A 27,936-nucleotide genomic window follows, 5' to 3' on the forward strand; every position below is an offset into this window, starting at 1 on the left:
GGCGCTAGTAGAAGAAGAGAAATAGCTTCAAAGTAATGTGGGTAAACTTATGTATCTACTTTTATATATTAAGAATAGATTATATTAAAGACTTATTCAAAATTTATACTAACTACAATACTTATAATTTTTAGGTGAAGTTTTATTATTAAAATTTGATTGTGGTTTTCTAATGATCTAGCGGAAGCTTCTATTTGTACTTGGTAGCAATAGCATCCTTCTTGGCTGGTAAAAGGAAATTAGTTTAGGTGCTGCATATGGGTTTATTTGCGCAGGAAAACAGATTGTGTAACGTTGCGTGCCTTGTAGTTTTGTTACAGATTGCTCTCCCATGTACTTTTTGCCTTTTTGCGCAATTCTCCTTTCCATGTTTCATCAATGAACTGTGTAATATTACAAGAGTGGTAAGCAATATTTACACGAGTCTGGGACGAAAATATTCACAGTTTCACACACATTCTATCTTTAGTGCTGTATCTTCGAACAGAGGTGTGATTTTGATCAGCAGAAACAACTTGGTATATTTTTTCTACTATAGATGTGCAGCTTAGTGATTCTTTAAATAAAAGTATTATTATTTATTTATACAGTTCGGCCATTGGTGTTCATTTCTCACTTGAAAGGTTGATGGACATTCTGTATTTGTTAAGCATAGCAGTGAAGAAGAAAGTAAGAGCTAAGAGATGTGTTAGTTCATGACAGCTGATAACAGTTAGTGATTTAGCTGAGCTGGCAATTCTGTTGAGAGTTAGTTACAGGAGTAGAGCACGTGATTGCTATGACTAGAGTCTTAAGCTAGTATAAATACTAAGCTATAATGTAATAAGTGTATGCTGTGATCATTTTTTACTCATCTTCATAATAAAATCATCCATCTCTCCCTCACTTTCTCTCTTTCTCATTCTCTGATTTCTACTCTACTTTCTCATTCTCAAAGAGCCTCTGGTACCTTTCAGTATTCAAACTATTCCCTTTTGTTGTAACTGTAACGCGCATTCCTTCGGCCTCTGAACATACTGAGAATTTGCAAATCTCCACTGAACCATTGGTTGAAAAGCATACGTGTTTGGAAAAATGAAATAAAAGGGAACAACGACAGAAAAGCAACAGGAGTGAACAAAAGCAAACCCATCACCATTTCATAGTTACGAGCAAGAGTCTTTACTGATTCCCAGAGTCCAACTACTTGGACAAGTGGTTTTAATGCTTGTGCAATCTGCCAAAGAAAGAACGAACGAACCCAAAACCATGAACAAATTGACGTCAGAGATTGCAATAGTAGACATATGAGTATGAATATGAGTGGACATGGTGCTCTATATTTAATATGAAGACGGAATAACTAAAACTCATAATGCAATTCTAGAATTAATCAGTTCCATAAAACTTGGCTAGACACAACTGAGAAAGGTTGGATTAATCACAGGAAAAGGATAGTCCGATGTACAAGCATCCTGCGTTAACACAAGGTCTAGAGAAAGGCCGCACCCAAAAAGGTGTAATGTAGGCAGTCTAACTTGATAATTACATGAATCACAACTCACTATTGCTCTAAGGCCCCCTAAGAATTAACCACAGAAAGATACAACAAAAAGAAAAGTAAAGGATTGCAGCATAGTAAGCATATCACTGCAACAAAATATTCATTAGTTTAGCATGGATGGAATGGAATGGAATGGAAAGATAACTGACCTGTAGCATCCCCCAACCAGTTGGCACGAAGGCAAGAATAAAAATAACAATGTCCTGCATGGACATATGCGGAAGGGCAATCAATGTGACAATTGGCACAAACGTTACGAATATCAATCCGTTGATTATACGGATCAAAGATTGAGATTTTGCACTCAACTTACGCCTCCAAGCAGACAAAATCTGAGGCAAGAAGGAAACGGAAATTAAAAATTTGCTAAACCAATAGAAATTAATATTCACATCTTCTGGTATAATTAGGAAGTAGTATTGACATTTTGTGGGACAAAAATACAAACTAGAATAGAGGATTATTGTAACATTGTGTAATACGCATGGGCCCAAATAGGTTACTTAATAAAAGTGGACTTAGTTAATATTGGAAAGAGTAGTAAAGTATAAATAGGTTGCTTGTAAGATATGTGAAATATGAAAGGGATTTCTCTTCCTCTGAATTATCTCTTCTATTTCCCCTCTGATTATACAATTCTCTCTCTAGTTTCCCAATTATCCTATCCCGAATTCCATACTAGCAACACATTGCTACATAAGGAAACTCTAATACTATACAACATCCATATGCAAAGGGTCCAGCTAGACAATATAACAGTGGAAGCGGACAAGTATATTATAACATGCCCCTACAAGATAGAAAGAAGATTTTGACTAACCTTCGTGACAAAAACTATTGCAAATATCACCAACCATGAAATGCCATATATCTGTCAGCCAAGAAAAGAAAATCCGTTAGTCCATTTCAACTTGTCAAAATTTGGTGAGATAAGAATACAGGAAATAGGGAAGAATACAAGACTTACCAGAAAACTATTTGATTTCCTTTTGGTGATATTTAAGTGATATACAAGACCATACTGGTAGATAAAAAAACGCAATGATAACAGTATCTCTACTACAATTCCCCACAGTCCTGAATATCGGAGATGCTCTTGTTCCTGTTCCCACCATGATTCCCAACTTTTCTCAGGTGGTATTCCAATACGTCCATAGTTCCTAATCCATATATTCCAGTCATTCCAATCATCAACAATTTTTTGCCATTCAAAACCAGATGGATTAAACAGGAACGGAGCAAAGAGCCATGTTCCCGCCATAAACCACATTGATATGTTAATCAAGACATATCCAACATCACTTCTATAATTATGACAAAAAATTTCGTATACAACAAGCACTATTGAGAGCTCAATACCCTTCACAAAGTGGCTGCGTGAGTAAAATCTATAGTTGTCAGCAAAATTGACATGACAAACTACAACCCCTTGACCCGTAGATCTATAAATTGCACCTCCATGAAGCAACGTCCTTCCAAAGTAGTGACTCGTTGTCCCAAGTGAGAACATGAAGAACATGGGGGCCAACTGAAACTGCATTAATATGAACTCACTAACTGCAGCACGGTAGCCTCTCTCCAAGGAAATTTCCATAAACATGGGCAAAACCATTAAAAATCCAATTTGAACTAATGATTGAGAAGCAAGAGCCACTTGAAGAGGCTTATTGTCTTGAACGGCTTTTCGTGCACTCAAACCTTCCCCATTGAGAACAAGATAGAGACGACCATAAAGGAATGCGTATACAGTGATAACAGTAATCTGCCCAAAATTAATAGGGGAAAAAAAGGTTCAAAAGCTCATGAGATTAAAACTATATCACATGGTAATACAAGGACAAAAAGAGAAATCATCAGTGAGTCTTAGCTCACATGGTAGCTCCTGTGATCTTTAAAACATTAGGAGCTGCTGTTATGTGGGGCGTTTGGTTTCCGCACATAACATTTCCCATTACTCTTTGGGGTTCCAATGTGAGTCTCTCAAGTTTCTTAAAAGAGGGGAAAAAACTAGATAACATGTTAGTAAAATTTGGCTCCAGCAATAGCTTACAAGAGCACTGAAGTGATATCCAACTGTGGAGAAATAACAAGACAACATTCGGAAGAAGTCAAAGTGATGTCCAAGTCGGTATACATCCCGGCTTAGTGCCTGCTCTCCATTGCCACTAGCTATCTTTGCTTCAAACATAGATATTTGGTTGAGACCTGCATCTCTTGCCTTCCCAACTTGTATGTACTCATGATGAGTAACATTTCCTTCCCGAAGAGTAGTATTGAAGCCTGGAAATGGCATTAAAAACCATTGAAGATGGTGAAGTCAATAGAAGCCAAATAATAGGAATTGAATATCGTACCTGCAAAAATACCTTCACTCAAATTGACAACTTTGGAGGCTTTGCTGACACCCCCTCTTGTAAGGTGAAAAAGCCTATCAAACACATCAGAATGCCCGTAATGGAATCGAACCCTACAGATTGAACATTGTTGTTAACTTGAGTACTAAAGGCTTCCCAAGAGAAAGATAAACTTTCACCATATGAACTTTAGTCTACATCTTAAGAGCATCCCTACTGATAATCCACCTTATACCCGAATTTGGCGCCACTTGTCGTTTACATCAGACTACTAATCAACACGTCATTATAGTGAAAATTCATTAGCAGTGGAATTATTCTCTCCAAAGTATGATACCAAGTCCATCCTTAAGGTCTAACTTGGGTTTACCAAGTTGTGCCATGTGCATTGCTGAATTTGAGAATGCATTGTTGCATCTCATAATATTTTTAGTTCAATTGAATCTCATGGGCTGTAAATATAACTAGTCTTAACTTATACTAATCTATATTGATTTTTTTTTTTTCATTTTAGAATTATCTTCTTCACTCCCACGCCCCTTCAACCATCTGTCCCATGCCCTTTCTGCATATACAGTGTGCTGCCTGCCTATAGTGCAATAATGTTGCCTTGCGGGAGCTTTTCAACCAGAACCCCAAAACAACAAAACCATAGATTCACAATGCAACAAATCCCCAAAAAGTAAAACGATAAAGAAAAGGATAACTTTAATCAGTTCAAAAAATAGCCATAATCTCATGCTTAGCTGCATGTTCCAAAACATAGCCATACCAATTGAAGAAAGTTCAGAAAAGAAATGCAGCACATAGCTCAAAGATCACAAAAACCAAAAACTCAATCAGTAAACATCCCAATCTCCAGCAACCATTGTAGTGCCACAAACTAACGTCAAGAGCAACCTTCCCCCAGGCACTGCAGCACCTCAACCCTGTACTACTGAACCAATGCTGGAAAGAACTGCCTCATTGCCACTAAAATTGCAGCCCCTTACTGCCAGATCACTACATGCTGCTGCAAGGCACCACTTCTCTTCCATATGTCATCATACCATATATGAATATGCAACAGCTACATTCAATCTGCATGCCAGCACTGTTGCATTAGAGCAGCTAAAGGGCTGCTGGTTGTGCCAGGTTTCGGTGGCAGAAGTGGAGCTGGCCAGACCACTGATGTGTGGTTGGATGAGAACTCTTTCCTCCTCGAGCAAATCTTTTCTTCCTCCACGTTTCATCCCCTCCATTTATTCTTGTTCTATCCCATTACTTTCACAACTTATAGATTTTATCCAGAAGAGAATGCCCTTCTTGTTGCAACTTAGTAATTCTTTTATGGATACGGATATACCTTCCTAAATATCCTTCTAATACTTCTCCTTATAGTTAACACAACCCTTGTTTTTTCTAGGTTTGGAATGGGCTATGTATACATAGGCTGAGTTCATCATCCAACATGTGGAAAAGAAAGAACAAAAGCTTACTTCAGGGGATTAGCAAGAAATCTCTGACCAATCGTTGCGAAACTTGTCTCCCGATTTACCATAAAGCGTGCAAGGGAAGAAACACTGAAATTAGAGAAGACGGTCAGTAACATTGAAAGTATGATTTGTAGTTGCAAAACCATCATCTGTATGGGTTCACCTTTCTGTGAATACATGCTCCCTCAGTCCAAGTATACTAGGGAACTGGACACCATCATGCTTCTTCAGAAATTCTTGCAACAGATTTCTCATTTTCAACGCTTCTTCCATGTAATTATCCTATAAGAGACAAAACTTGATCACATGGAATGATGAAGCCTTACTATCACGTGATCTTATATGATCATTATACCTGGTCCATATCAACTGTTTGCAAGCCTTCTCCACGTGTGAAAATTATTGCATGATTCTGATTTTCAGGCTTACCCACACCTAAGATAGCTGGTCCAGGAAGCTTTATTCTATATATGACCTTATTCAGAAAGTCAAGATGGAGAGTATGAAGTAAAATATAGAAGAATGTACTTTTATAGTAAAAAAGTGATAGTTTTGTCAAAATTTCATATCAATACTTTTAATTCTAAGGAAAAACTATAAATATTCAATTCTGAGGGATAGTTTAAACTTTTTCCCCGTTGCTTGGCTCAAAGACACTTCAAAGGGAGCTTCCATCTATGATGTATTGATATTCAAACCTTGCTCTGTTCCTTGTTTCTATTGTTCCTTCTTGCATATAGATTTTGTTGTTCTGGAGTTTTCATATCATTTAGTTGAAAATTCCCTAATTTCTTCTAGTAAAACATTGGCTTAAAGAAGTTTTTGCTCCCCCATAACATAAGCGCTTTACATTGTTGGTCCTCGTAAAATTTCTTTTTTGGTTTAATCCAGCAAAACTCAAAAGCTATCTAAATTAGAATCATCGACCCTTTCTTCCCCATCTCCTGTTCACAGTTCTTACCCAAGGAAGGTTGACGGCAGAGATTAATTTAGACAGTTTTGTAATTTTGCTGGTAAATATATATTTATATATAAAAACCAAAAAGAGCTTATTTTATAGGGATAAAAAACTTATGTAAACCTAAAAAATTCATTATATCAAAAGAATATATTACTAGTAGGGGGAAAAAGGAACTACAAATCATCATATACTGCCTTTACCATGATCAGAATACCACATACCTGGTCCAGAAGCAGAGCTTGATGTGGGTCAGAAACCTTCACCAAACAAGAGTAGTAAACCTTGATGTTCTTTTTTTGTCTGTCGTTGCCAGATTCCTCTACCTCATCAATATAGGCAATTCGAAGTGAAGGATATCTGCACAATGAAAATCTTAATACCAATTAATGGGCACAATGACAATATTTTACTGTGATGAAAACAGGTATACTAGCCCGCCATAGTGATTGGGCTTCAATGCTTACCTTTTCATAAGCCTTAATATGTCCTGTGCTAGTGGAGAACCAGATCTCTTGTCAATACCATATTGTTGGCACGAGACTACGCATGTGAATTTCATATCAGCTACTGCTTGGCAATCTGTCCCTGATAACCTTCCCCCCCTTAAGCTATCATCTGAATTTTCTGTGTCTGAGTTTTCTGTGCATGAACTTTCCATAGCGTCATTACCTTTCATCAAATCTGACCATTCAGAAAAGCAAAGTTATTAGTAACAAACAACTAAGGTTCAGTAATGATTAACAAACAGTCTTTTCCTTTAAGGTAAACTATAAAGATAACTACTGCCATAATGTCCTATTTTAATAAATAAATCCTTTCATTCTCAAGAGAAGGAATTCACCTTCATCTCTGGACATATCAAGAAAAGCCTGGAGCTCCAAAGCTTTTTTGTAATACATCATGCCTCTTACTGCATTAATAATAATACTTCAGTTTCTTGCAATGATAGACATTCTAAACTCCAAGGCTAGAACAAACAATATATGAACATAATCACTTGAGTTAACAGTGTGTTCAATAGAGAAAGAGATGGAGGCAGACAGAAAACCAGTTCTAGTCAAAGTTGCCCATCTATAGGATGCCCAGAGACGAAGTTCTTCTTCTAACTCCTCGCTCTCTCTAAGTTCCGCATGAGTAGCACACTTAATTCTCTCAAGAAAGTTCGTCCACTCATCTGTACATCAGTAATAAAAACGCTAACGAGCAACACATTAGATATCTCAACCCATGAATTTTCACATTTATGCTTTGAAAAGAGTTATTTAGATCTTGTTTGGAAACCATTTAATATGAGAAAAGAATTCTATTTCCTTTAAGAAAAGAATTCATTTCTATTTGAAACTCAATTCCATGATTTGGAATGACTATAATATATTAATAGAATATAATTCAAATTTGAAGAATGTGAGAGTGGATTTGGAAATCAGACCCCTTTAGTCTGATTTACAAATGAAGGTTCATTTCTATTTGAAACTCAATTCCATGATTTGGAATGACTATAATATATTAATAGAATATAATTCAAATTTGAAGAATGTGAGAGTGGATTTGGAAATCAGACCCCTTTAGTCTGATTTACAAATGAAGGAAAAATGAGAATTGGAATTCTCAAAGGAATTCAAATCATTGTTTTTTAATTGTTCCAAAGCAAGAAAAAAAAAATTCAACTCTTGAGTGACTTCTAATTCCTAGCATTCCAAACAAGCTCTAGGTAATGGTTAACCTGGAAACATCTGTTGCAAGTAGGAAAGTATTGTAAGACCATCTTCATTTGGTGTCTCCAAATCTTCTAAACGGAAGAGAACTTGTTCTCTATAATGTGGTGTTAAAACCCTACATGAAAAGTCCACAACAACTTGTTAGGTAGCATATATTAATATTGATAGAATTCATGATAAAAACTCAAGAATAAATATCAAATATTGTCATGTTATGTAGAATGATGAGTGCCTATTTATAGGCCAAGAATACAATCTAATTATAATGATCAAATCAATATAATATCAAACTAACTAAATATAAAATAAATACGAGATATACTGAAAAACATACCCCTTCAAACTCAAGTGATAACCTATTGAAAAACATCAAAACAAGAAAACTAAAATAATATCTAAATAAAATTCTCAGAAGTTTGAAATCACTGCAAGAACTGAGTGTAGCTAGAATTACAGGAACGGGGATCAGACAGAACTGCAGGAACTTGGGTGGAGACGGAACTGCTGGAACTTGGTGTGGAACTGTCGGAACTCAAGGTGCAGACGGAACAGTCGGAAAACTTGGGGTGCAGACGGAAGGAGCTGCCGAAAAACTCGGGGAGCAGACGAAATTGGGGAAAACTCGGGGTGCAGACGGAATTGCTGAAAAAACTCGGTGTGCAGCCAAAACTGCCGAAAAACAAGGTGCAAACGAAATTGCAGGAACTTGAAGTGCACACAAAAGGTGTATTTTTGGGGATTGAAAACTAGAATAAAAAAGTAAAAATACTCTCACAAAAGAGTTTGGAGCAACGGCAAAATTCGGAGAGTTCAAGGAGAATATCATGATAGAATTCATAATAAAAACTCAAGAATAAATATCAAATGCAGTCATGTTATGTACATCGAGGAGCACCTCTTTATAGGCCAATAATAAAAGTTAATTATAACGATGAAATCAATATAATATGAAACTAAATAAATGTAAAATCAATACTAGATATACCTAGATACTAATATGATATCAAAGTCTATCCAATCCAATATTGTTGGGCAACCCACCTGTAAATGTTCACACTCCAGACAATAAGGTCTCTAGAGAGTTTAAAAATGTGAGGCATCTCTCACCCCATGAGCTAGCTTTTGGGGTTGAGTTAGGTTCACTCAATATCAATCCTAATAGGTACACGAGCACAATTTCAAGCTGAAATACTAGAAAGAAAATTCTACAGCTTATTCCCAGACGCATTTCAATGGATAATACTTGATGCCACCTTTTTTCTTGTTAAAGAATCTTTGAAAAATCCTTTGAGCCAACTAAATTAAACCTTAAAGTTTACTATGGTTTTTCATGATATTGTAATAATTCATAAAGTATAATGACTGAAACTTCTGTCATTAAAGTAGTTCAGATAACTAAAATCTTTTGAACTGTTAATCAACAAGAATGCAAGGGAAGGAACATATTAAGATCATGCCAAATGCAATAGAGGACATTACCATAATCTTTAATCTGAATGTTTAATGAATTTCAACAGGGAAATGGCACAGGATGTAGACTGAAAGATAACTTACGAGAATGAAAGCATGTTGTGAACACTAGGTGCCTTTGGTATGTCCATAAACAGTGAACTTGAGAAGAAAGAAATCCTTCTCCTTGCTTCTAAGTTAGATGGTACATCCATGGCAGATTCTTTTGTTGTAAGTAGCAAGTAAAGCCGCTCAATCTATCCAAGAGAAACTAAGTCATTACCAATACAATTCACTATTCAAACTTTCATCATAATAATTCATTTGTTAACAACCTTCTCTCTCCAAGCTACTGTGGGTTGTACAACTGGAAACCTGAGAGCTACTTCAGATGTAAATGGTTGGCAAATATCAAGGTCTGAATGCACCAAACTATAAAACAAAATGATAAAATCATAATCACGGGAGGAAGTAAGATGCAATTTAAAGATGTAGACATAGAACTCTATACATGCATCACCTAACTATATGATCCAGCTCATCCGCCATCATCAGATCTCTTGTCACCACCTCCAGCATGTCCAAGAAAAGAATCACAACTTGGTCCCTATCATTTTTATTGTTCTCCCTCTATGACAATGGAAACAAATGGGTTAGATTTTGGCAACCAAACTGAAAAGACATTAGGATGTTCTGTGCTTGATCCTTGATTAGCTTATAATAGAAATTAATCAAATATAAGAGAAAGCTTATAATCAAATCTTACTGCAAAAGGTCCCAAAATATTTTTACTCAGAAGTTAATCAAATGTAAGAAAATGTGAACTAATGAATTAAATATGGCTAAAATGTTACCAAATATTTTATTAGCTCAACAAACTGGCAGTAGAGGTGGGTAACAGCACTCATTCTGAATTCATTTATCAGAGTACCTGCCTCAGCATGGCTGTCTATTTTAGCAAAGATGAAATCTACAGCCCTGTTATGAAAGACATCAAAAGAAGTTTAGGCTAGACATTGTATCAAAAGTGATGAAACTAGTGTTTCCTGTATTATTTTATGAAGGAGCCCACAATCTGATATCATTTAGAACTGAAAAAGAATAAGCTAGCAATTAGAACTGTGCAATCAGATTCAGCAAGATCACACAAAACATGTGAAGAGTGACAGAGATCCTATAAAAGAGAATTTAGCAGATGGCAGCCTTCATCTCTCATATCTTTGATCAGAAGATCAAATAGCAAATGTACTTCTCAAGGCCCCCAACCTCAAGATTTTTGGAGCCAGCTAGCAAGGTTAGACAGGAAGAACATTCACTCCCTTGAGGGAGTGTTGCAGAATCTTCGATGGAGATATTTGTTGCTGATCTTTCCTGTTTATTTTTCCTGTATCATTCCATAGTATAGTTTACATTCCTTTCCTTATTAATGATAGAAGACTCTATTAGAAGTCCCACCTCACTTGGAACATGATCATGATAACCTTTATAAATTTTAAGCAGCCCTCACCTTTTTAGTTATTTTTTAGGGTTGATTTAGGCCCACTCATTTCTAATATGGTATCAGCTTATGCAGTGTTTATTAGTTGGCCCACTTACATACACCCACTCTTGGACACTGGGGGGAGTATTGTATGTCTGCCATCACTTGGGATGCGATGATAACCTTTGTAAGTGTTATGCAACCCTCTCTCCCTGAACTGGTTTTTGCTGTTTGGTTAGACCAACAAAACTCTAATACTATCACTAATTACGAGTAATATGTTACAATTAATTGTAATTATCATTTCTCCCTAATCATAGGAGTCTGTTGTACATCTAGCATATAAAGGCAGCTTGCTTTGATGAAATATACAACAATCTGAATGAGTGTGAATCACTTTCCAGAAAATAGAATCACTCATCCAACTTGTCTCCTCAAAATCATAAATCAACTACCATCACCAAAGCCACCAATGGGTTGAGAAAAAGAGAAGACAAGTCGGTTGCCTCAACATGAGCTTGTACTGAGATTGGAAACAAAGCATGGAGAGCAACCTCACATCATACAGACCCATCCTGTGTCAGACCACTAAGCAAGTGGGCAATTGTGCAGACAGTGCATCACACACGTCCTAAACATTTAGGACAAATCAGAGAAGAAGCCAAGCCACAACCAAAACAAAAAGATTTTGTGGGAAATTTTGATGACGAGCTTGCCAAAATGAATTTTCATCTTTTCTGGGAATTGCAGCCACCGCTACTAACTCCAATACAAAGAATGTTGATGTTTATGCCGGAGAATAAGCAATTGATAAGCTAGTTCTCCCTTACGGGCCTCTCCGAGGAGCTAAGATTTTCTTTCAAAACATCAGGAATACACATAGCAAGGATATACTAATTCTATTGTATCAGTAGTTTGTGAGCTGAATTTTAAGTTTTGAAAATGAGTCTGGGCCAATTGGTCAGTGCTTTAACATAACCTGGGTCTTCCAAGGCAGTGAGGGGTATCGCCACCCCCAACCTGAATTTTTACGTAGGGAAAATTTTACCCTTGTCTTAGTCCTACAGGTGGAAAATAAAAAACATCCTTAAATGGAGCAGTCCTTGTGGGAAGCCCCACTAAATGGGGAGTTTTGACATTCCCTGGAGGGTGTGCAAAACATGTGACTATATGTATTTGGTCATGTGATAAGTAATTTGTGTTTATTTCTTATGTGACATACTAAGTGCATATAGCTCGGCCATTCAAGTTATTGAAGTAACATTTTCCTGTCCCGTAAATGTTTCACCTACACTTCTCTTTTACTTTTCCACAATCAACAGTAAAACTACTTATGTAAACTACTACAATAAACGGGTTCAAAGGACTTACTGTTTCTCATGTTCCCCTTGAACCAAGTGCTTAATAATGCTCTTGAGTGAAGCATAGCATTCACGAACAGCACAAGACATGTAACTGTCAGCCTCAATTCTTTCTCCTAGATCGGAACCATATACACTGCTGTCCCTAGCCATACATACTGCAGTTTGGACCTATTGACCATAGAGCCACAAACAGAATCATTAAATGAGTACACGGAATTGGAGGAATTAAACAGTACAGAGATGTGAAAAATAAACAGACCTTGTTAGCAAGTAGAAAAGGTGGCCATTGCATAAAACCCAACTCACAATCAACCCTATAAGGTACAAGCAAAAGGTCCATTTCCCTGAATAGTATAATACTCTCATTAGACTACCATACAAAAGGTACTGTATGGAGACTGGACAGAGGAGCAGAAATGGGGAAAACATATCAAGTACTAAAAGAAAGGGAAAAAATACACTATCCATCACATTACCGATTGCTAATAAGATCTTCCTCTCTGAAACTGGTGATTATTGGATTCCATAATTTTGCAAATCTAGCAGCCTCCTTCCCCTTGTTAGATGGAGCCTGTACCAAGTAAACTGATGTAATCCAATTTAAAGATGCGTTAATCATAAGCTCAATAAATTAATGGTAAATGTAAACTAGTTAACCTTAGTAATTCTACGAGAAAAGATGGCTTTTATTCCTTTTTTCCTTGAATCATTCTTTTCATTTGGGAACAAATTGGCATTGAAGGCACCAGGCAACAAATGAAAACGAGATCTAAGCATTTCTAGTGTCCGTATCTGAAAAACGAGATCATCCACTAAAGCAAGATGAGATCAAGTTATGATATAAAAATGATCATATGACGATAAAAGATATGCCATAAAGAGGTAACAATATTAACAATAGTAGAATTATTGGTAGCTATATCATATCAATAATAAAGTTGAAATTATAGGAAATTAAACAGCCCCAACTAGAAGAAACCCAATCCAAAGTCTTCCAGTGGGACAAGATGGACACTAAAAGAATAAGCCTTCTGAGTTTCCCACAAATAGGTTCAAAGCATAAAAACAATGCACAAGGGGACAATATACTAACCTCCCCAATGCGTTGGTAAGCACCATATATACCACCAAATAAGGTTGAGAATAATGCATACCAAATTTGTGTATCCATGAAATATACCTGAAAAAAAGGAGTTATACAAGTATGCTACAGATACTTAGAAAAGGATGTTAGTCACATACATAATCCTATACCAGTGTAATTGGAGTCCAAAGTGCAACGCAGGCACCAATTTTTTTGTTCTGAGCTGCAAAGCACAGAAGCAGTAATAAGATCTTATGAGGAAATGAATTCTTATGAAAGCCACCGCATTCAAGCTTATTAGTTATTACCATGAGGAAAAAATCCATTTGGGAAAGTTGGGATCATAGCTTTCGTAGGTCCAACTAGAGGTTTTATCTACAGTAAATTTAAGAAAGATGAACAAGTAAAAATCACGTAATTGTTCTGAAAGAATGCTCCATGTCACAAAAAGGCAGTAGGAAAAACTTAAAATTCATAAAAGCTGTGGCTAGAACTCCAGTTTAGCTAGTTCGTCACGGTGCAGATCCCAACACCAAGAACTACATCTTAAGTTGTAACATTGTGACAGTGGCTTAATTTAACAACAATCATGCATGGTGGAACTGAATAAGAAGAAGCGATTATCAGAAAGAAACTAATGACTTAGCTTCAAAATGAAATGAAACGAAATTCATCACCTCTATATAGTAACTGAAAGCCAGCTTTGTAACTATAACGAGGGCCCAAAACATCGTGTACCTGAAATAATAAACAAGATTGCATAGCGTCAGATGCCTGCAAAATTAAGCAGTCACGAAAAATAGAAACTTCTCAACTTCAATGTCTTACTTAAAACGGGAAAATGCGCTCTCATGCATTGCCCTACCAACATAAAGACAAGGCTGGCGATTATAATGCATCAGAAAGACCAAGTTAGAATCCAAATATCTCAATTATAGTTGAATAAACCTGCTCTTGGGTATAGCAACCAGAAGAATATTCAAAAAACAAACTACTGCCTACCTGTGACCACCATATCATTAGCATCACAATCCTATAGTTCAACCTCTCAAGGAACTGGTAAATGGATGGGAACAGAAAGAATACAGCAGCGAGCATATTCGGTGACAAGTAAATAACAATGGCCAAAATAAACAATGAAGGAAAACTCGCTTCATTTCCAATCCAGCTTCTGATGGTTTGAGCAAACCCAGGAGGATTATCCCATGTACATGCATAAGTAACCGACAGAACAAACACCCAGGCTGCAGCTGAAACAACTTTGAGAATGTATCTTAACTTAACATACAATGACATATTCTGTTTTGCTTTCCAACATAGAATGATATCAAGAATAGCTGCACAAGTGGAGAGAAAGTCAGTTAGAATCTCAGTAATGTAAGAGGTCAGAGGACCACAATATGTTACAATTGAACAGAGTAACATAACTGAATAAATGAAGTATAAGGCATCATCTCAGTAACAGTGTCAACTGAAATATCATAGCAGGATAATTAAATATCATACACAGACAAAATTTGATTACCTACCTTGGCCAAGCTTCAATATAGCTGCTGTTATAAATACAGTCAACACCCTTAATGCATCACCGTAAGAGACTGCAAATGGATCATCAGATCCATTCCAAGCAACAACAATCATAACCTGACACCAAAACCATTTTCAGACACATTTTTTTGCAACAAATTCAAGAGGAAGGCAAGGCAACATATCCGGGAAATTAATACCTGTAAACACAGAATGAAAAAACTCCACATGCGGTCGAAACTTCTGAAAATATGCCAAAATGACCGTATCTCAACAAAATTCACTTTCCCGATCCATCGGTATCTGTTAGCCAGCTCATGATCCTGCACATTGACAGTTTTCTTTAAAAACTTCTTTATACTTTTCGTGCTAGTACAAAGGATAAGAATTCCATTTAAAAACAGAAAGATATAACAATGCTTGTAGAGACAGTTAGAATGTTGTCATTTGTGATTATTATTTGATTATAATTAGGATCCATTAGAACATGTAATTTGTGAAATCATATGTGTGTATTTATGGGCATTATTACATAATGCTTATGTTATCCATCTTTGGCCATGTGGTTGACACACAATGATGTTATATGTCTTTCTCACTCAAAAGACCGACTCTAAGGCAGTGTTTGGAAGCTGTCCCTAGAACATAAATACAGAGTAGTAAGTACATAAACCAGTTTGATGGGAGAGACAGAAAAATTTTAAAACTTCATCCCAAGACACAAATACACAATTTCTATCCACTCCAAAGCCTGGGACAGTAGAGACAAGACCCTGATACACAATTACAGAAAAGCAAGAGGAACTATGTAGTTTAACTCCAATAAAGAAAGCAAAAAATTCAATTTCAGTACAACAGATCTTAGATATACAGTTTTACAAGTGGAAACAAAAGCAACAGTATTAATGCTTTATGCAGTAAATAGAAATAATAACATGAGGAAACTTCCATCCTGAGACACCAAAACAGCAATCAAATAGAAGAAGCAAAACACCATTTGGCACTACATCCACACTGAAATCATTTTCCTAGAGATATGAAGCACAATAAAAACCTAGAAAGATAATAATTTGTAATTGATCCACATATATAGAAAAATCCTAGCACTCCTATGAAAACAATAGCCTTCATAATGTTTACCTTTACAAATGTTTACCAAACTCTAACAGAAGAAGAAACAAGTGGATCACCACAAAAATTACATGTCTCATTTCTTTAAAAGAATTTAGAACAAACTAAATGGCTAAAACCAACACATGGAGTGAAAAAGAGAGATTAGTGACCAGTGCTTACATTGTCAAAATCTAGCTTATAAGGCACGCAAAAGAAATCAGCATCAGCACGCATTGGCCAACCTAACTGGAAGCAATCAGCTGACCTGTAATTTCATCGCTAAATTAATTCTGAGACAGGTATTAATGATGAACATCAAAGGAAAAATAAAAGCAGCAACTACACCAAAAATATTCATTCAAATCATCATAGTTCCTCCATTCTGAATTCTCTGAGATTCCTCCTTTGCTCCTTTCAGCTTCCTTATGACCAAAGCAATTAATTTCATATTACCAATATGAAAATAAATAAATAAATAAATAATATATTATATGGATGTGATGGCCAAATTTTTTTTAAAGAAAAGAAAATAAAAAGAGAGAAGGAAAAGGAAAAGCAGAAGATAACCACCAAAAAAAGATTTAAAAAAAATTAAAAAAAAAAAAGAGGAGAAGATAACATCAATGGAGAAAAACCTTGGCAATCACATCATAAATAGGAGCAACAACTTTCCTTAAGAAAGCCTCCTTTTCACACCCATTTGCTTGAATGACATTCTCCCCCGTCATTGGATCAATAGTAAGCATATGAAATAATTCAAAAGCCATCTACAGAAACCAACATGAAAAGATCCCAAATCGCATCAATATTAAACAAAAATGATAAGTTACCATCAAAAGGTTTTATTTGAATCAGGCATATCTTTAAATGCTTTATTGTGCAAACACAACCTCTCTTAAACAATATTATTCCAAACAAAAAACACATATTTATGTTTCACATGTGAATGATGGAATCTAATCACAAAGGGCTCATCTAAGTGAACTTGGTAATCCTTCTAATTTGGATAAGGACCACAATTGTTACTCTTGAGAGATACTCAAGAAATCAAGTTGGTCTTTTAGAAACTTTTACATCAAATTGGTCCATTATGGGAAAGAATAACCAACAATATAACAACCAAACTGATGTCCAGTTTTAAAGTCAAGGAGAAATATTAATTTCCTGCCAAAGAAAATTTAAAAGAATAATTTGGAAGGAATAATTTGGATATATACTCATTGTTTCTCACATAAATTATTGCTTGTAATTTTAGTCTAATTTTTCTTGCAGTTGAGGAAACATATTAGATAAACTGGGAAACAATGATAATAAATGTAAAGCATCTATTAAGTACTCTCTATTGATGCACCATCTAAACTACTACCTACTATCTAACAATAATATCTCATCTCATATTTAAACATAGAACAAGTCAAATATCTACAAGAGCTTAGAAAAGGGGAAAAACAGGGATGAGCCAAACATTATAGAAAAAGGAAATTAACATCTTCTCATACATGGTGATATATATAGCAAAGGCATTCCGGCATGAGTCTTAGGTTCGCGGCTTCACCCCATATTAGAAGGTACAGACCCATATACAGAAGTTTGCGTTGCTGCACTTTTTGTTCTATGGTTGGTAACCTGCAATAAACAATCACAAGGCAGGTTGCATTCAAATTTGACAAATACATATTTCTAGGCAAAGCTAGATAGAAGCATTAAACCTGGTACAAATAAGAACCCGTAGGCTACTTTTCCACCACAAACAAGAACTCACAAAATCATAATATATAATGCTGAATAATTTGTTGAGATATTATATCATCTCTGTTGAAATATGAGAAGAGATATTATTGTTAAAAAGTAGTTAGTAGTTTAGTTGGAGAACCAATGGAGAGTAGTCCATAGGTGCTTTGAAGGTAGGTGACTTATTCCCCCTCAATGCGACAGTGGCATTGATCAATCAGCCAAATACAAGCGAAAAAGTGTAGGCAACAAAGAAGACTAATAAATGTAAAGCACCTATCAACTACTCCCCATTAATGCACCATCTAAACTTAATCACTATCTAACAATAATATTTCTTCTCATATTTCAACAATCTCTACTATATTTCCTACACATATATTATGTGTGTTGAATGACAGAGACGAGCTATTTCAGTAATATTCTTACTGTTCCTTCTAATTTTAAGAATATATTTCAACAATAGGAGAATAAAACACTAACCAGAGACTACTTTTCCGGCCCAAATACTTGCACCACATTTTGTAATTCTTGAAAAGTTTCTTCATCACTTGTGTCAATGCACGCTCATCCAACTAATCACATAAAATATACAAGTCAAATGGGCATCTAACAATTACTATATGCATATTTGTAGATTCATTCTTAAACGCTCCTTAATAAGTAAGTAAGGAGTGTTGCACTCCTTATCAATCAAACAAATCTTATCTCTCTATTTATTATATTTTATATCAATAGTTTAAATTTAGAATTTAGAGCTTCAGATTTAGAATTTAAGGCTCGGGATTCATAGTTTAAAGTATAAAGTTTAAAATTTAAGATTTAGAGTTCAGAGTTTAAGATTTAGGATTTAGAGTTTAAAGAGCACTATACTCCTTACTTTCTCCAGAGTACATTAGCATTCGCCCATATTTATACGATGAAAAGTAAAAAAGAAAAAAGACTAGTTTTTAAGCACAAGGTCCCCAAATGAATGATCATTGTCATCAAAATAGAATCTCTAGAAGTAAGATATGCATAATACACTTCTACTTTTATAAAATAAAATTCAGCCCAAAAAGGCAGGCATGAATAGGATGGCAATTCAAAATTTGCTGCCTAGCTTCATATAGTTATCAAAAAATTATCCGATAATGTAGGTCCCATATAAAAAAATTAATTAAGAAACAATAGCCCAATCCCACAACTCTTTTTTCTCTTTTTCCCCTCTCCAGCAACAGTAACACAGACACATACATTCCAAAATCCCTCCTCTCTCCCAGTACCTCTGTTGCATTGCTTCTATCCCTCATGTCCTCCCTTTCTTCTATATTATTTTCAACCACTTTGTACTTTATTTAATTCATTGCTCTTCTACTCCATCAATATCATGACTTATTATTGTGCTCTTTTATGTTGCCTTTTATTCTCAAAAGCACAAACACCTCATTTTGTGTTCGGTAAATCAAAGAATTATGTGCTTGTACAGCTTTTAAAAGCTAGTGATGCTTTTGAAAGCACCTAAGGGGAGCTTTTTAAAGTTGACTTGTGCTTATCAAAATTAAAAAGTCTAATATAACCGCATTCATTAATTAATATCCAAATTTCATTTTTACATTAATGTCTATTATATTATTTTTAAATTTGAAAAGTTATTTTACTAAACGTACTTGTTTTGCTTGTACTTATTGTATTGAAAGTCATTTTTAATTTAATTTACTAAACATAGATGCTACAACTTTTAAAAATATATCTTTTAAAAGCTAGCTTTTATAAGCTACTTTTGAAAAGTAAAAGTTTTATCAAACTAAGCCTTAGTCATGCCAATATTAACCAATTTTCCTTTTTTAATTCCAAAAATTCTCATTTTGTGGAAGATTTAGGATTTAGAGCCCGTTTGGGAAGTAGCAGAAGCTACTTTTTTTTTTTTTTTTTTTTACTTTTGGATTATGAAAAGTCACAATCTGCGTGTTTGGCACCATTTTAAAAAAAAGCTTAAAAGTTAATTTATAGCTTTTTGAAGAAGTAGAAATATATGACTCAATAAATCATTCTACTACTTCTTTAGAAAAAATTTAATTTCAAAACAAAAAAATCTACTTCCCTTCTTACTCTGAAAAATACACAGACTCTTCACCACCATTTTCACGCAAGGTCTGCTAGAAGCACTGGCCTTCTACCATCATTCTCACGCAATGTTCCAAACCTCACCATTTTCACATAATGATTCATCTGATGGAAGTATTGATCCTCCACCACTAATTTCATTTTCAAACAATACTGCATCTGAACAACCTACTGCATATATTCCTTCTAAGTATTTATTTTATCATTTTATCACTCTATTTTTTATTATTAAATTTGTATTTAACTGTGGCATGAAATTTCAGTTTTAATTGTATTTTTTTCACATGTGATTTTATAGCTTGCTATTATTTTCATAGTTAATTATAGCAAGTTCTTGACCTCAATAAAGGAGAAGGGAGTAAAAACAGCAACAAAATATACATTGACACACATTTTATATTTATTTTTTATTTTCACCTACCATATCATACACAATATTAGTGATTAGGTTATGTAAAATCAACATCCAATATTGGAAAGTATTTGTTATCATTCTCTTTTGTAAAAAAAAAAATATTTTTTGAGTTATTTATCCAAACGCTACAACTTTAAAATAAGTACTTTTATAATTAAAAATCCAAACACAAAATAACTTATTTATAAGCTGCTATTAACAAAAGTCCTTATGCTTTAAGCTCTTTTTCCAAAAGAACTTATTTAAGTTATTTACCCAAACTGGGCCTTAGAGTTAAGAGATATTGATTTATGGTATAGAATTTAAAATAAATAAAATTATTTTTAAAAAATCGATTAATATTGGCTGAAACAATTGATTCCCTAGGATTACTCTTTTTACAATTATAAAAATAATTTTGAAATAAATTATTTGGTTATTTTATAATTTAATTATTAGTACGATATTTATGTTAGTTATTTTATAATAAAAAAAAATTAACTCCGCCTATGTTACACCTGCGCTACATAGCCGGTTCTAAACCCGGATAAAAGAGGAGGGTTGTGTTAAGTCTTCGACAGCCAATATAAAAACTTAATCAAATTTTCATGACATGGATCACAGACATTATTGTCCTAAAGCTAGGTCGTTGCAAGGAAGAAACGCGCTGTATGGCTCGCATACAGTGTCAAATGAGTAAGAGCCGCTGCATCGGTGCTCGGATGTAGTGTTAAATGAGTAAGGGTTCCCACATTTTCGTGAACAGATGAAAGTAAATAAACTAGTTCACAAAGAAAAAGGTAAAGGTAAAGGTCGGAACAACAGAAAGTTGAGATTTGAGACATGGAATATAAGTACTCTAACAGGAACATCTATGAAGGTGGTAGATACCATGACAAAGAGGGAGATTAACATCATGTGACTACAAAAAATAAAATGGGTCGGCACGAAGGCTACGGAATTGGATACCTTCGGGTTCAAACTTTGGTATACAGGAAAGATGAAGAATAAGAATGGAGTCGGTATTATCGTGGATAAACAGTGAAAGAAGGACGTAGTGGATGTCAAGAGGGTGAGTGATCGAATCATCTCTATCAAACTTGTGGTAGAAGGAGGTACTTTTCATGTGATTAGCGTCTATACACCGCAAGTGAGTTCGGATGAGCAACACAAGATAAGGTTTTGGAATGATCTAGAGAGTTTGGTCCAAGACATACCTTCGAAAGATAAGATTTTTTTAGGAGGAGATTTAAATGATCATGTTGAAAGATAAGTGATTGGGTATGGAAGTATTCACGGAGGCCATGGTTTCGACGTGGTCAATACCAATGGTAAAACTATTTTGGACTTTTCTTCAACATTTGACCTTCTCATCGCAAATACATGCTTTAAAAAGAGAGACAAACATCTTATAACTTATAGAAGTGGCATGACAAACTCTCAAATCGACTTCTTGTTGAGGAGAGTCGATCGGAAATTTTGCATTAATTGTAAAATTATTGCGGAGAGAGTTTAACAACACAGTATAAGATGCTTGTCATGGATTTTTGCGTTGAGCAAAAGTTGGGGAAAAGACATTATACGGGTACCCAAGAACGAGGAAGTGGCGGATAAAAGGTGAGGAACAAAGAAGTTTTCTAAGACGGGTAGAAGAAGAGGCAAAGTAGGGAGGGGATGAAAGCGCAGAAGGGATGAAGGGAGATGACAGAAGTTATTAGAAAAATATCAAAAGAAAGTTTTGGTAATCTAGAGGGATAGAACCAAGAGACAATGAGTCTTGGTAGTTGAATGCGAGTGTACAAGAAAAGATAAAAACAAAAGGGAAGTGCTTTAAGAGTGGTCTTTGTACCGCACTGCAGATAATTGGAAAAAATACAAGGCGTATAACAAAGAGACAAAAATAGCTGTAAGTGAAGCAAGAACAAGGGCATATGAGGGTCTTTACCAGTTTTTAGGCACGAAAGAAGGATAAAAATGTATATATAGAATCGTAAAGAGCCGTGAAAGAAGAACGAGAGACTTGGATAAAATTAATTGCATAAAAGATAAAGATGGAGAGGTTTTGGCTCAAGATTAGAAGATCAATGAAAGGTGGAAAAACTATTTCTACGAGCTATTTAATGAACGACAGAAGACTCTTCCAAGCCTTAGTCGGTTATGCACGAGGGAATAAGATCAAAATTTCGACTACTATTAAAGGATTCGAGACTTCGAGGTAAAAGAAGCTCTAAAGCGGATGAAAAATAGCAGGACAGTAGGACCCAATAATATTCCGATTGAAGTTTGGAAGGCTCTTGGAGAAAAAGACATCAGTGGAAAAAAAACACATTGGTACCTATTTACAAGAATAAGGGAGATATATAGAGTTGCGGAAACTATAAAGGAATCAAACTCATGAATCATACCATGAAGTTATGCGAAAGGGTGACAGAACGGAGGCTGAGACAAAAGACATAAGTAACAGAGAACCAATTTGGTTTTATATCAGGCAGATGCACCACTGAAACTACATACCTGTTAAGAAGAATGATAAAGAAGTATCATAGTAATAAAAGGAATCTACATATAGTATTTATCGATTTAGAAAAAATGTACGATAGGGTGCTAAATGAGGTCTTATGGAAAGTTTTAGAAAAAAAGAGAGTAAAAATAGTATATATTCGTACAATTAAAGACATGTATGATGGGACTACAACTAATATGAAGACTCAAGGTGGTGTGACAGAGAAATTTTTTATTGGTATAGGATTACACTAGGAATCATCTTTAAGTCCATACCTTTTCACATTAGTCTTAGAAGTACTCACAGAACATATCCAAAAGCCTGAGATATGGTGCATGCTTTTTGCCGATGATATCATCCTTACGGAGAAAAGCTCTAGAAGTGTATAGTATGCGCATAAGTTGTAGCAAGACAGAATATATGGAATGTAAGTTCAGCCGCCGAAGGGAAAACCCTAATATAGAGATGAAGATTGGAAAAAGTATCCTACGAAAGTTAAAAGTTTTAAGTATCTTGGTGCATCATACAGGATAATTGAGAGATTGAATAAGATATAAATCATAAGATCCAAGCAGGTTAGTCATAATGGCGGAGTGCGTCTGGTTTCATATGTGACAAAAAAAGTGCCTTTAAAACTTAAAGGTAAATTCTATTGCACTGCTATTAGACCGCCTATACTTTATGGTGAGCGGCCAAATGAGAGCACAAACATAAGTTAAGTGTGATAGAGATGAAGATGTTGACATGAATGAGTGGTCATATGCGATTGGATAGAATAAGGAACGGAAATATAAAAGAGAGAGTTGGAGTAGCACGTATTGTGGAAAAGATGGTAGAATCGTGTCTCAGGTGGTTTGGACATGTGAGAAGAAGACCGACAAAGCACCCAGTCAGAATGGTAGATGAGATGGAAGATGGACAAGAGGTGAAAGACAGAGGAAGATCTAGAAAGACCATCCATGAGGTGATCAAACGAAATCTACATGTAAATGGTCTCTTTATAGACATGATATATGATAGAACTCAATAACGTTGTTTGATCCATATAGTCAATTACAATTAATATTTTGCTTTGAAATTAATAGAATTTGACATTTGAAAGATTCAATTACAATTAAATATTTTCTTTTACATTTGCACTTGGATGCAATTCTAGGATTGAATTTGGACAAAGTTGTTATATATGGTTAATACTTGACTGATGACGTGTTTATTGTAATGTTTGACAACTATTAGCTTAATTATATTTTGTAGGTATAAAAAAATTGTTTTGGAAGGCCCTACAACAGAAAGCGCTAGACTTGGTGCACCTTGATTATATTTAATTGCATTTTCAAGACCCTATGAGATAGAAAATAATACATGTATGTTTCATGTCCAATTGTCCACAAAATCAATGAAACATGTTTGTTTCAGATTCAAACAAAGAAAAAATCACCTAAATGTGATTCCTGTTTGTTGTTCCGACTTTTATAGACTAGATAGCCTTCCACCCATTTTTATATTAAAAAAAATTAAAATTTAAACATTTATCTATAATTAATTATCAATGTGTTTGAATGTACTTCTATAACAATTATTATAGTGGATTTACTTTAGAAAAATGCTTAATATTTATACAATTGTCTCGTGTGACTATGGATTACTTAGCAAAATGTTTTAATAATAATAATAATAATAATAATAATAATAATAATAATAATAATAAAAAAAAAAAAAGAAGTTGATGACTGCTCAACATTTAACGAAAGACAAGTAGTGCAAAGCATAGAGAGCCATTTAATCGAAATGGCTTGCAAATGTCCACATTAGATAGAAATTTGGAAGCCTAATCAGCAGTCAAAGGTGAGTTTTTTGACTGCTGATTAGGCTTCCAAAATTTTCTAATGTGGACATTTGCAAGCAATAAGATCAAATGCTCTCTCTGGTTTGCAACATTGTCTTTCTGTAATTTGTAAAATCCATATATATTTATTAAAACATCGCATGGAAATTCAATTGGAATAATTAGTAACTAAGTAATCACCCTTTTTTCATCTTGAGAGAAAGTGGAATAAAGGGGCTTTTGTTTTCTTATTTGGGGGTAGGAGGATAAGACTACCCCAATAAATAGATAATTTGTCAAAGTTCCAAGTTGTACTTTACCTGAAAGCCAAACATCAGCCCAAGCCAATCCAAAATGTCTGCATCTTTATTTTTCTTGTAGTCCTTAGGCCATGGAAGACCCCTGATATTACGAAGAGCATATACAGCACCTTGTATCTGCAGAGAGAGATAGTGAGAAAGTAGAGCACCCAAGAATACAGAAATGTTTGAAGTTGAAGTTCATGCCTCGGGAAATTGCATTATCGCCTGATTTGCACCATTAGGATCAAGAGGAAGAATATTGTACGGGACAAACATCTTTTTCGTCTGCACAACTTCGTCTTGAGTCTCTAAAATCTACCACAATAGAAATGGCAAACAATCATATGTGTAACGTAGCAGACAATAGGAACCTTACAAAATATACAAATACTGATGGAGAAAAAAAGATCAGAAAAAATGGAATGGCAACAAGAGAATAGAATCCTGGGGATATAGAAAGTAACATTTAGGAGCTACAGAAAATAACCTCAGTACCTCACGATTAAGTTCCATGTCTTGAGTCGTGTTAACAGCCTTCAAAACCTCAAAAATAATATTCGCAGTCTGATATGCCTTGCTAATGGATTCACTGACAGAAGAGGCATAATATTAATCATATAACAGATAGAGAACCATCAAATGGTAAACTATGTAGAAACCTACCGGTCGGCTTTATCACCAGCATTTTGTAATGCTTGGATATATTTTTGGTAGTAATGCTGATAAAAGCTTTGCAACTCGCGAGCATCACTTTTTACTCGGCCCTCCAAAGTTAACTCATTTTCCTAACCAATATGGAATGAATTAGAATTGACACCACACCATCAAGTCAATGTAGATACAACAATGCATTCTATATTGACATACCAGAAAGATTCATAATGATATCATCCTTAAACCATGACAGAAATAATTATTAATTAGATATTAGACCTCTTCAAGACTTCAACACAGAAAGAAACTGCTGTTTGTAAACAATGCAGAATTCAGAAATTAGCAAGGACTCTGACCCAAGTTCAGCTTTCAACAGCATATCTTTTAGTGGGTTAATAATAGTTCCATACTTTATCTATGAGAAGAGCAAAAGGGACAACATAGTATAACAAGAATTTTCTCAATCCATGACAATATACAAAGTCCATTTCCCCAAAAAGCAAACTAATGCAGAACATGCATATCTAGAACAAAGAGATTATGGTGAACCATTAGCACTTACTCTTTCCAGGCGTTGGAGAAGTGCAGTTTTGTATTGGCGAACACCTCGACCGCTTGAACTAGGGTCCAACTTGTGAGCTTTGTCAAAGGCATAATATCGGCCTACAACAAAATAAGAACAGACAAAGATGCACATTTACATTAAAAAATAATCATAATAAATAACTAAAAAATAAGCAAGCCATGAATTTAGAAAATGCTATTAGCATATATGGAAGTTTATCACTTTGATACGAGTTGTAAATCAAGATTAGTTACAAGGTTACAGTAAATAGTTACTTTTCACTTACTATATGATCAAATTGTAGACCAAATTGTAACAACCTTTTTTCTTATTCTAGTAAATTTTCATATTCTTCGCTTTCTGCATATTCTCTCTTTTTGCTCTCTGATCACCGCGATTCTAAACAACAAATGCAAGCAACTTACAGAGATAAGCAACCCTGGGATTGTACTCTTCAACTTCATTGGCAACACGTAGGATCGGAGCAATCTCAACAAGAGAGGAAGGCAGAACCTCGCTGTCAAATGTGCCGAGGCCGATGATCCCGGCCGTCTGCGACCTCAAGATCCGCTGCATCTACACACTCAATAAAAAACTATAGCATGATCCGGCAAGTTATTAGAGAACCATGAAGTAGCTGCACCAATAGTTAAAAAAAAAAAGTAAATTGAGGTTCCAGAAGTGCAGTGCAGAGACGACATTAACATTTAAAAGGAAAATGCAAAGAAAATGAAAATGGCGTTGCAACTTGGAAGCCAAAAAAAAATTAATGCTTCTTACAGATGAGAGCTCAGAAGTCAGAAACCTTTGGCATAGCGCACAGAGAGAGTGGAAGCTGAATTTACAACTACAAAGCCAAAGCGAAGGGGGGAAACGGAAAGAAAGAAAACCACCAAAATCAAAAGAATACAAACTTGATGGTTGACTTGGACTAACTTCAGTCGTCGTCCGAAGAAGAAGAAGAAGAGAGTGTGCACTGTGCAATGCAATTTTTTATTTATTTTTTTACTTGGACTAACTTGTTTCGCGTGATTGTGTTTTTTTTTTTTTTTCTCTGGCTTCGGATGATTTTTTTTGGTCAAGGGGTTTGGATGAATTTTGAAGTGTTTTTTCCGCTTTGCTTTTTTTTTTTTATGGGCTTTCCGCTTTGCTTTTGAATCCCGATGCTTCATGGGCTCCTTTATGCTTTCACCAACTTTTTGTTACTGTAATGAATTTAATTTTCGTATATCGTAAAAAGTTGTACACAATAATTTATTAAATTTATCTATTTAAATAATTTTTTAAATAATAAATTTAAAAAAAAATTTTAACTTTGTGATAATACACGATTGACTTTCACACTAAAAACTCATTGTTATGGTACTCTCTTCGCTAAAGATGTTTTCCTCTCTTTATCTTACTTATTTTACCTACCACAAAATGTTTTAACTTGTTAGTGGCATTTTACAATAATTTAGAATGAATCAAGCAAAAAAGAGACAATACGGAAGATTAATAATTTTTTGTCATAAAAAGTAAATACATGTTTTTATGTAAAAATTGAATGTTATAAATGCAAGTATTACAAAGGTATATCTATTCTACTTAATTATTTATATTTGTCCAAAATATATTGAAATCATATGAATATAAAAAACACAACCCCAGTAAATGTTCGCCAACAGAGAGAATTTATCCTGGAAACTACTGATGACTTGGTTCAAGGTAAGTGACTACCGGACTATTACTTACATAAATAAATACTCAAGAACTCATAATACTTATTTATAAAGTGATCAAAACTCA

General features: G+C 34.8%; 1 protein-coding gene across 4 annotated transcripts; it reads right to left on the bottom strand.

Moving 5' to 3' along the window:
- Window positions 1–670: 670 nt before the first annotated feature.
- On the bottom strand, window positions 671–27,073 carry LOC148577176 (callose synthase 3-like). 4 transcript variants are annotated; one of them, XM_088501535.1, is made up of 43 exons: window positions 26,954–27,073; window positions 26,574–26,724; window positions 26,146–26,246; window positions 25,593–25,714; window positions 25,425–25,518; window positions 25,134–25,244; window positions 24,948–25,064; window positions 24,657–24,747; window positions 18,283–18,376; window positions 17,568–17,694; window positions 16,704–16,835; window positions 16,414–16,490; window positions 16,249–16,333; window positions 15,156–15,278; window positions 14,958–15,072; window positions 14,431–14,765; window positions 14,257–14,309; window positions 14,106–14,166; window positions 13,737–13,803; window positions 13,599–13,651; window positions 13,438–13,524; window positions 13,002–13,136; window positions 12,821–12,915; window positions 12,604–12,688; window positions 12,352–12,512; window positions 10,355–10,478; window positions 10,021–10,130; window positions 9,836–9,932; window positions 9,606–9,757; window positions 8,057–8,166; window positions 7,331–7,507; window positions 7,175–7,243; window positions 6,798–7,014; window positions 6,555–6,690; window positions 5,728–5,847; window positions 5,536–5,654; window positions 5,376–5,459; window positions 3,898–4,010; window positions 3,594–3,823; window positions 2,511–3,305; window positions 2,364–2,414; window positions 1,693–1,875; window positions 689–1,216 (listed from the first exon to the last, which is right to left on the bottom strand). In XM_088501535.1, the coding sequence occupies exons 1-43, from the start codon at window positions 26,960–26,962 to the stop codon at window positions 965–967; spliced, it is 5,820 nt and encodes a 1,939-aa protein (XP_088357661.1). In that variant the 5' UTR covers window positions 26,963–27,073; the 3' UTR covers window positions 689–964. The 4 variants fall into 4 exon arrangements, with proteins under 4 accessions (XP_088357659.1, XP_088357658.1, XP_088357660.1 ...); XM_088501533.1 differs by lacking the exons at window positions 24,657–24,747; window positions 24,948–25,064; window positions 25,134–25,244; ... (3 more) ...; window positions 26,574–26,724; window positions 26,954–27,073 and having other exon boundaries at window positions 671–1,216; window positions 7,382–7,507; window positions 18,283–18,370; XM_088501532.1 differs by lacking the exons at window positions 24,657–24,747; window positions 24,948–25,064; window positions 25,134–25,244; ... (3 more) ...; window positions 26,574–26,724; window positions 26,954–27,073 and having other exon boundaries at window positions 671–1,216; window positions 3,910–4,010; window positions 18,283–18,370.
- Window positions 27,074–27,936: the final 863 nt, after the last annotated feature.

Source organism: Arachis ipaensis, chromosome B1 (assembly GCF_059453495.1).
Source record: "Arachis ipaensis isolate K30076 ecotype BB chromosome B1, ASM5945349v1, whole genome shotgun sequence".
Lineage (NCBI taxonomy): Eukaryota > Viridiplantae > Streptophyta > Magnoliopsida > Fabales > Fabaceae > Arachis > Arachis ipaensis.

Excerpts from the sequence above, each read along its gene's own strand:
- LOC148577176 (XM_088501535.1), bottom strand. Across the intron at positions 16,491-16,703 it reads TTTATGATGTGATTGCCAAG|GAAGCTGAAAGGAGCAAAGG; the intron begins GTTTTTCTCCAT and ends TTTGGTCATAAG. Across the intron at positions 14,766-14,957 it reads TATATTGAAGCTTGGCCAAG|CTATTCTTGATATCATTCTA; the intron begins GTAGGTAATCAA and ends CCACTTGTGCAG.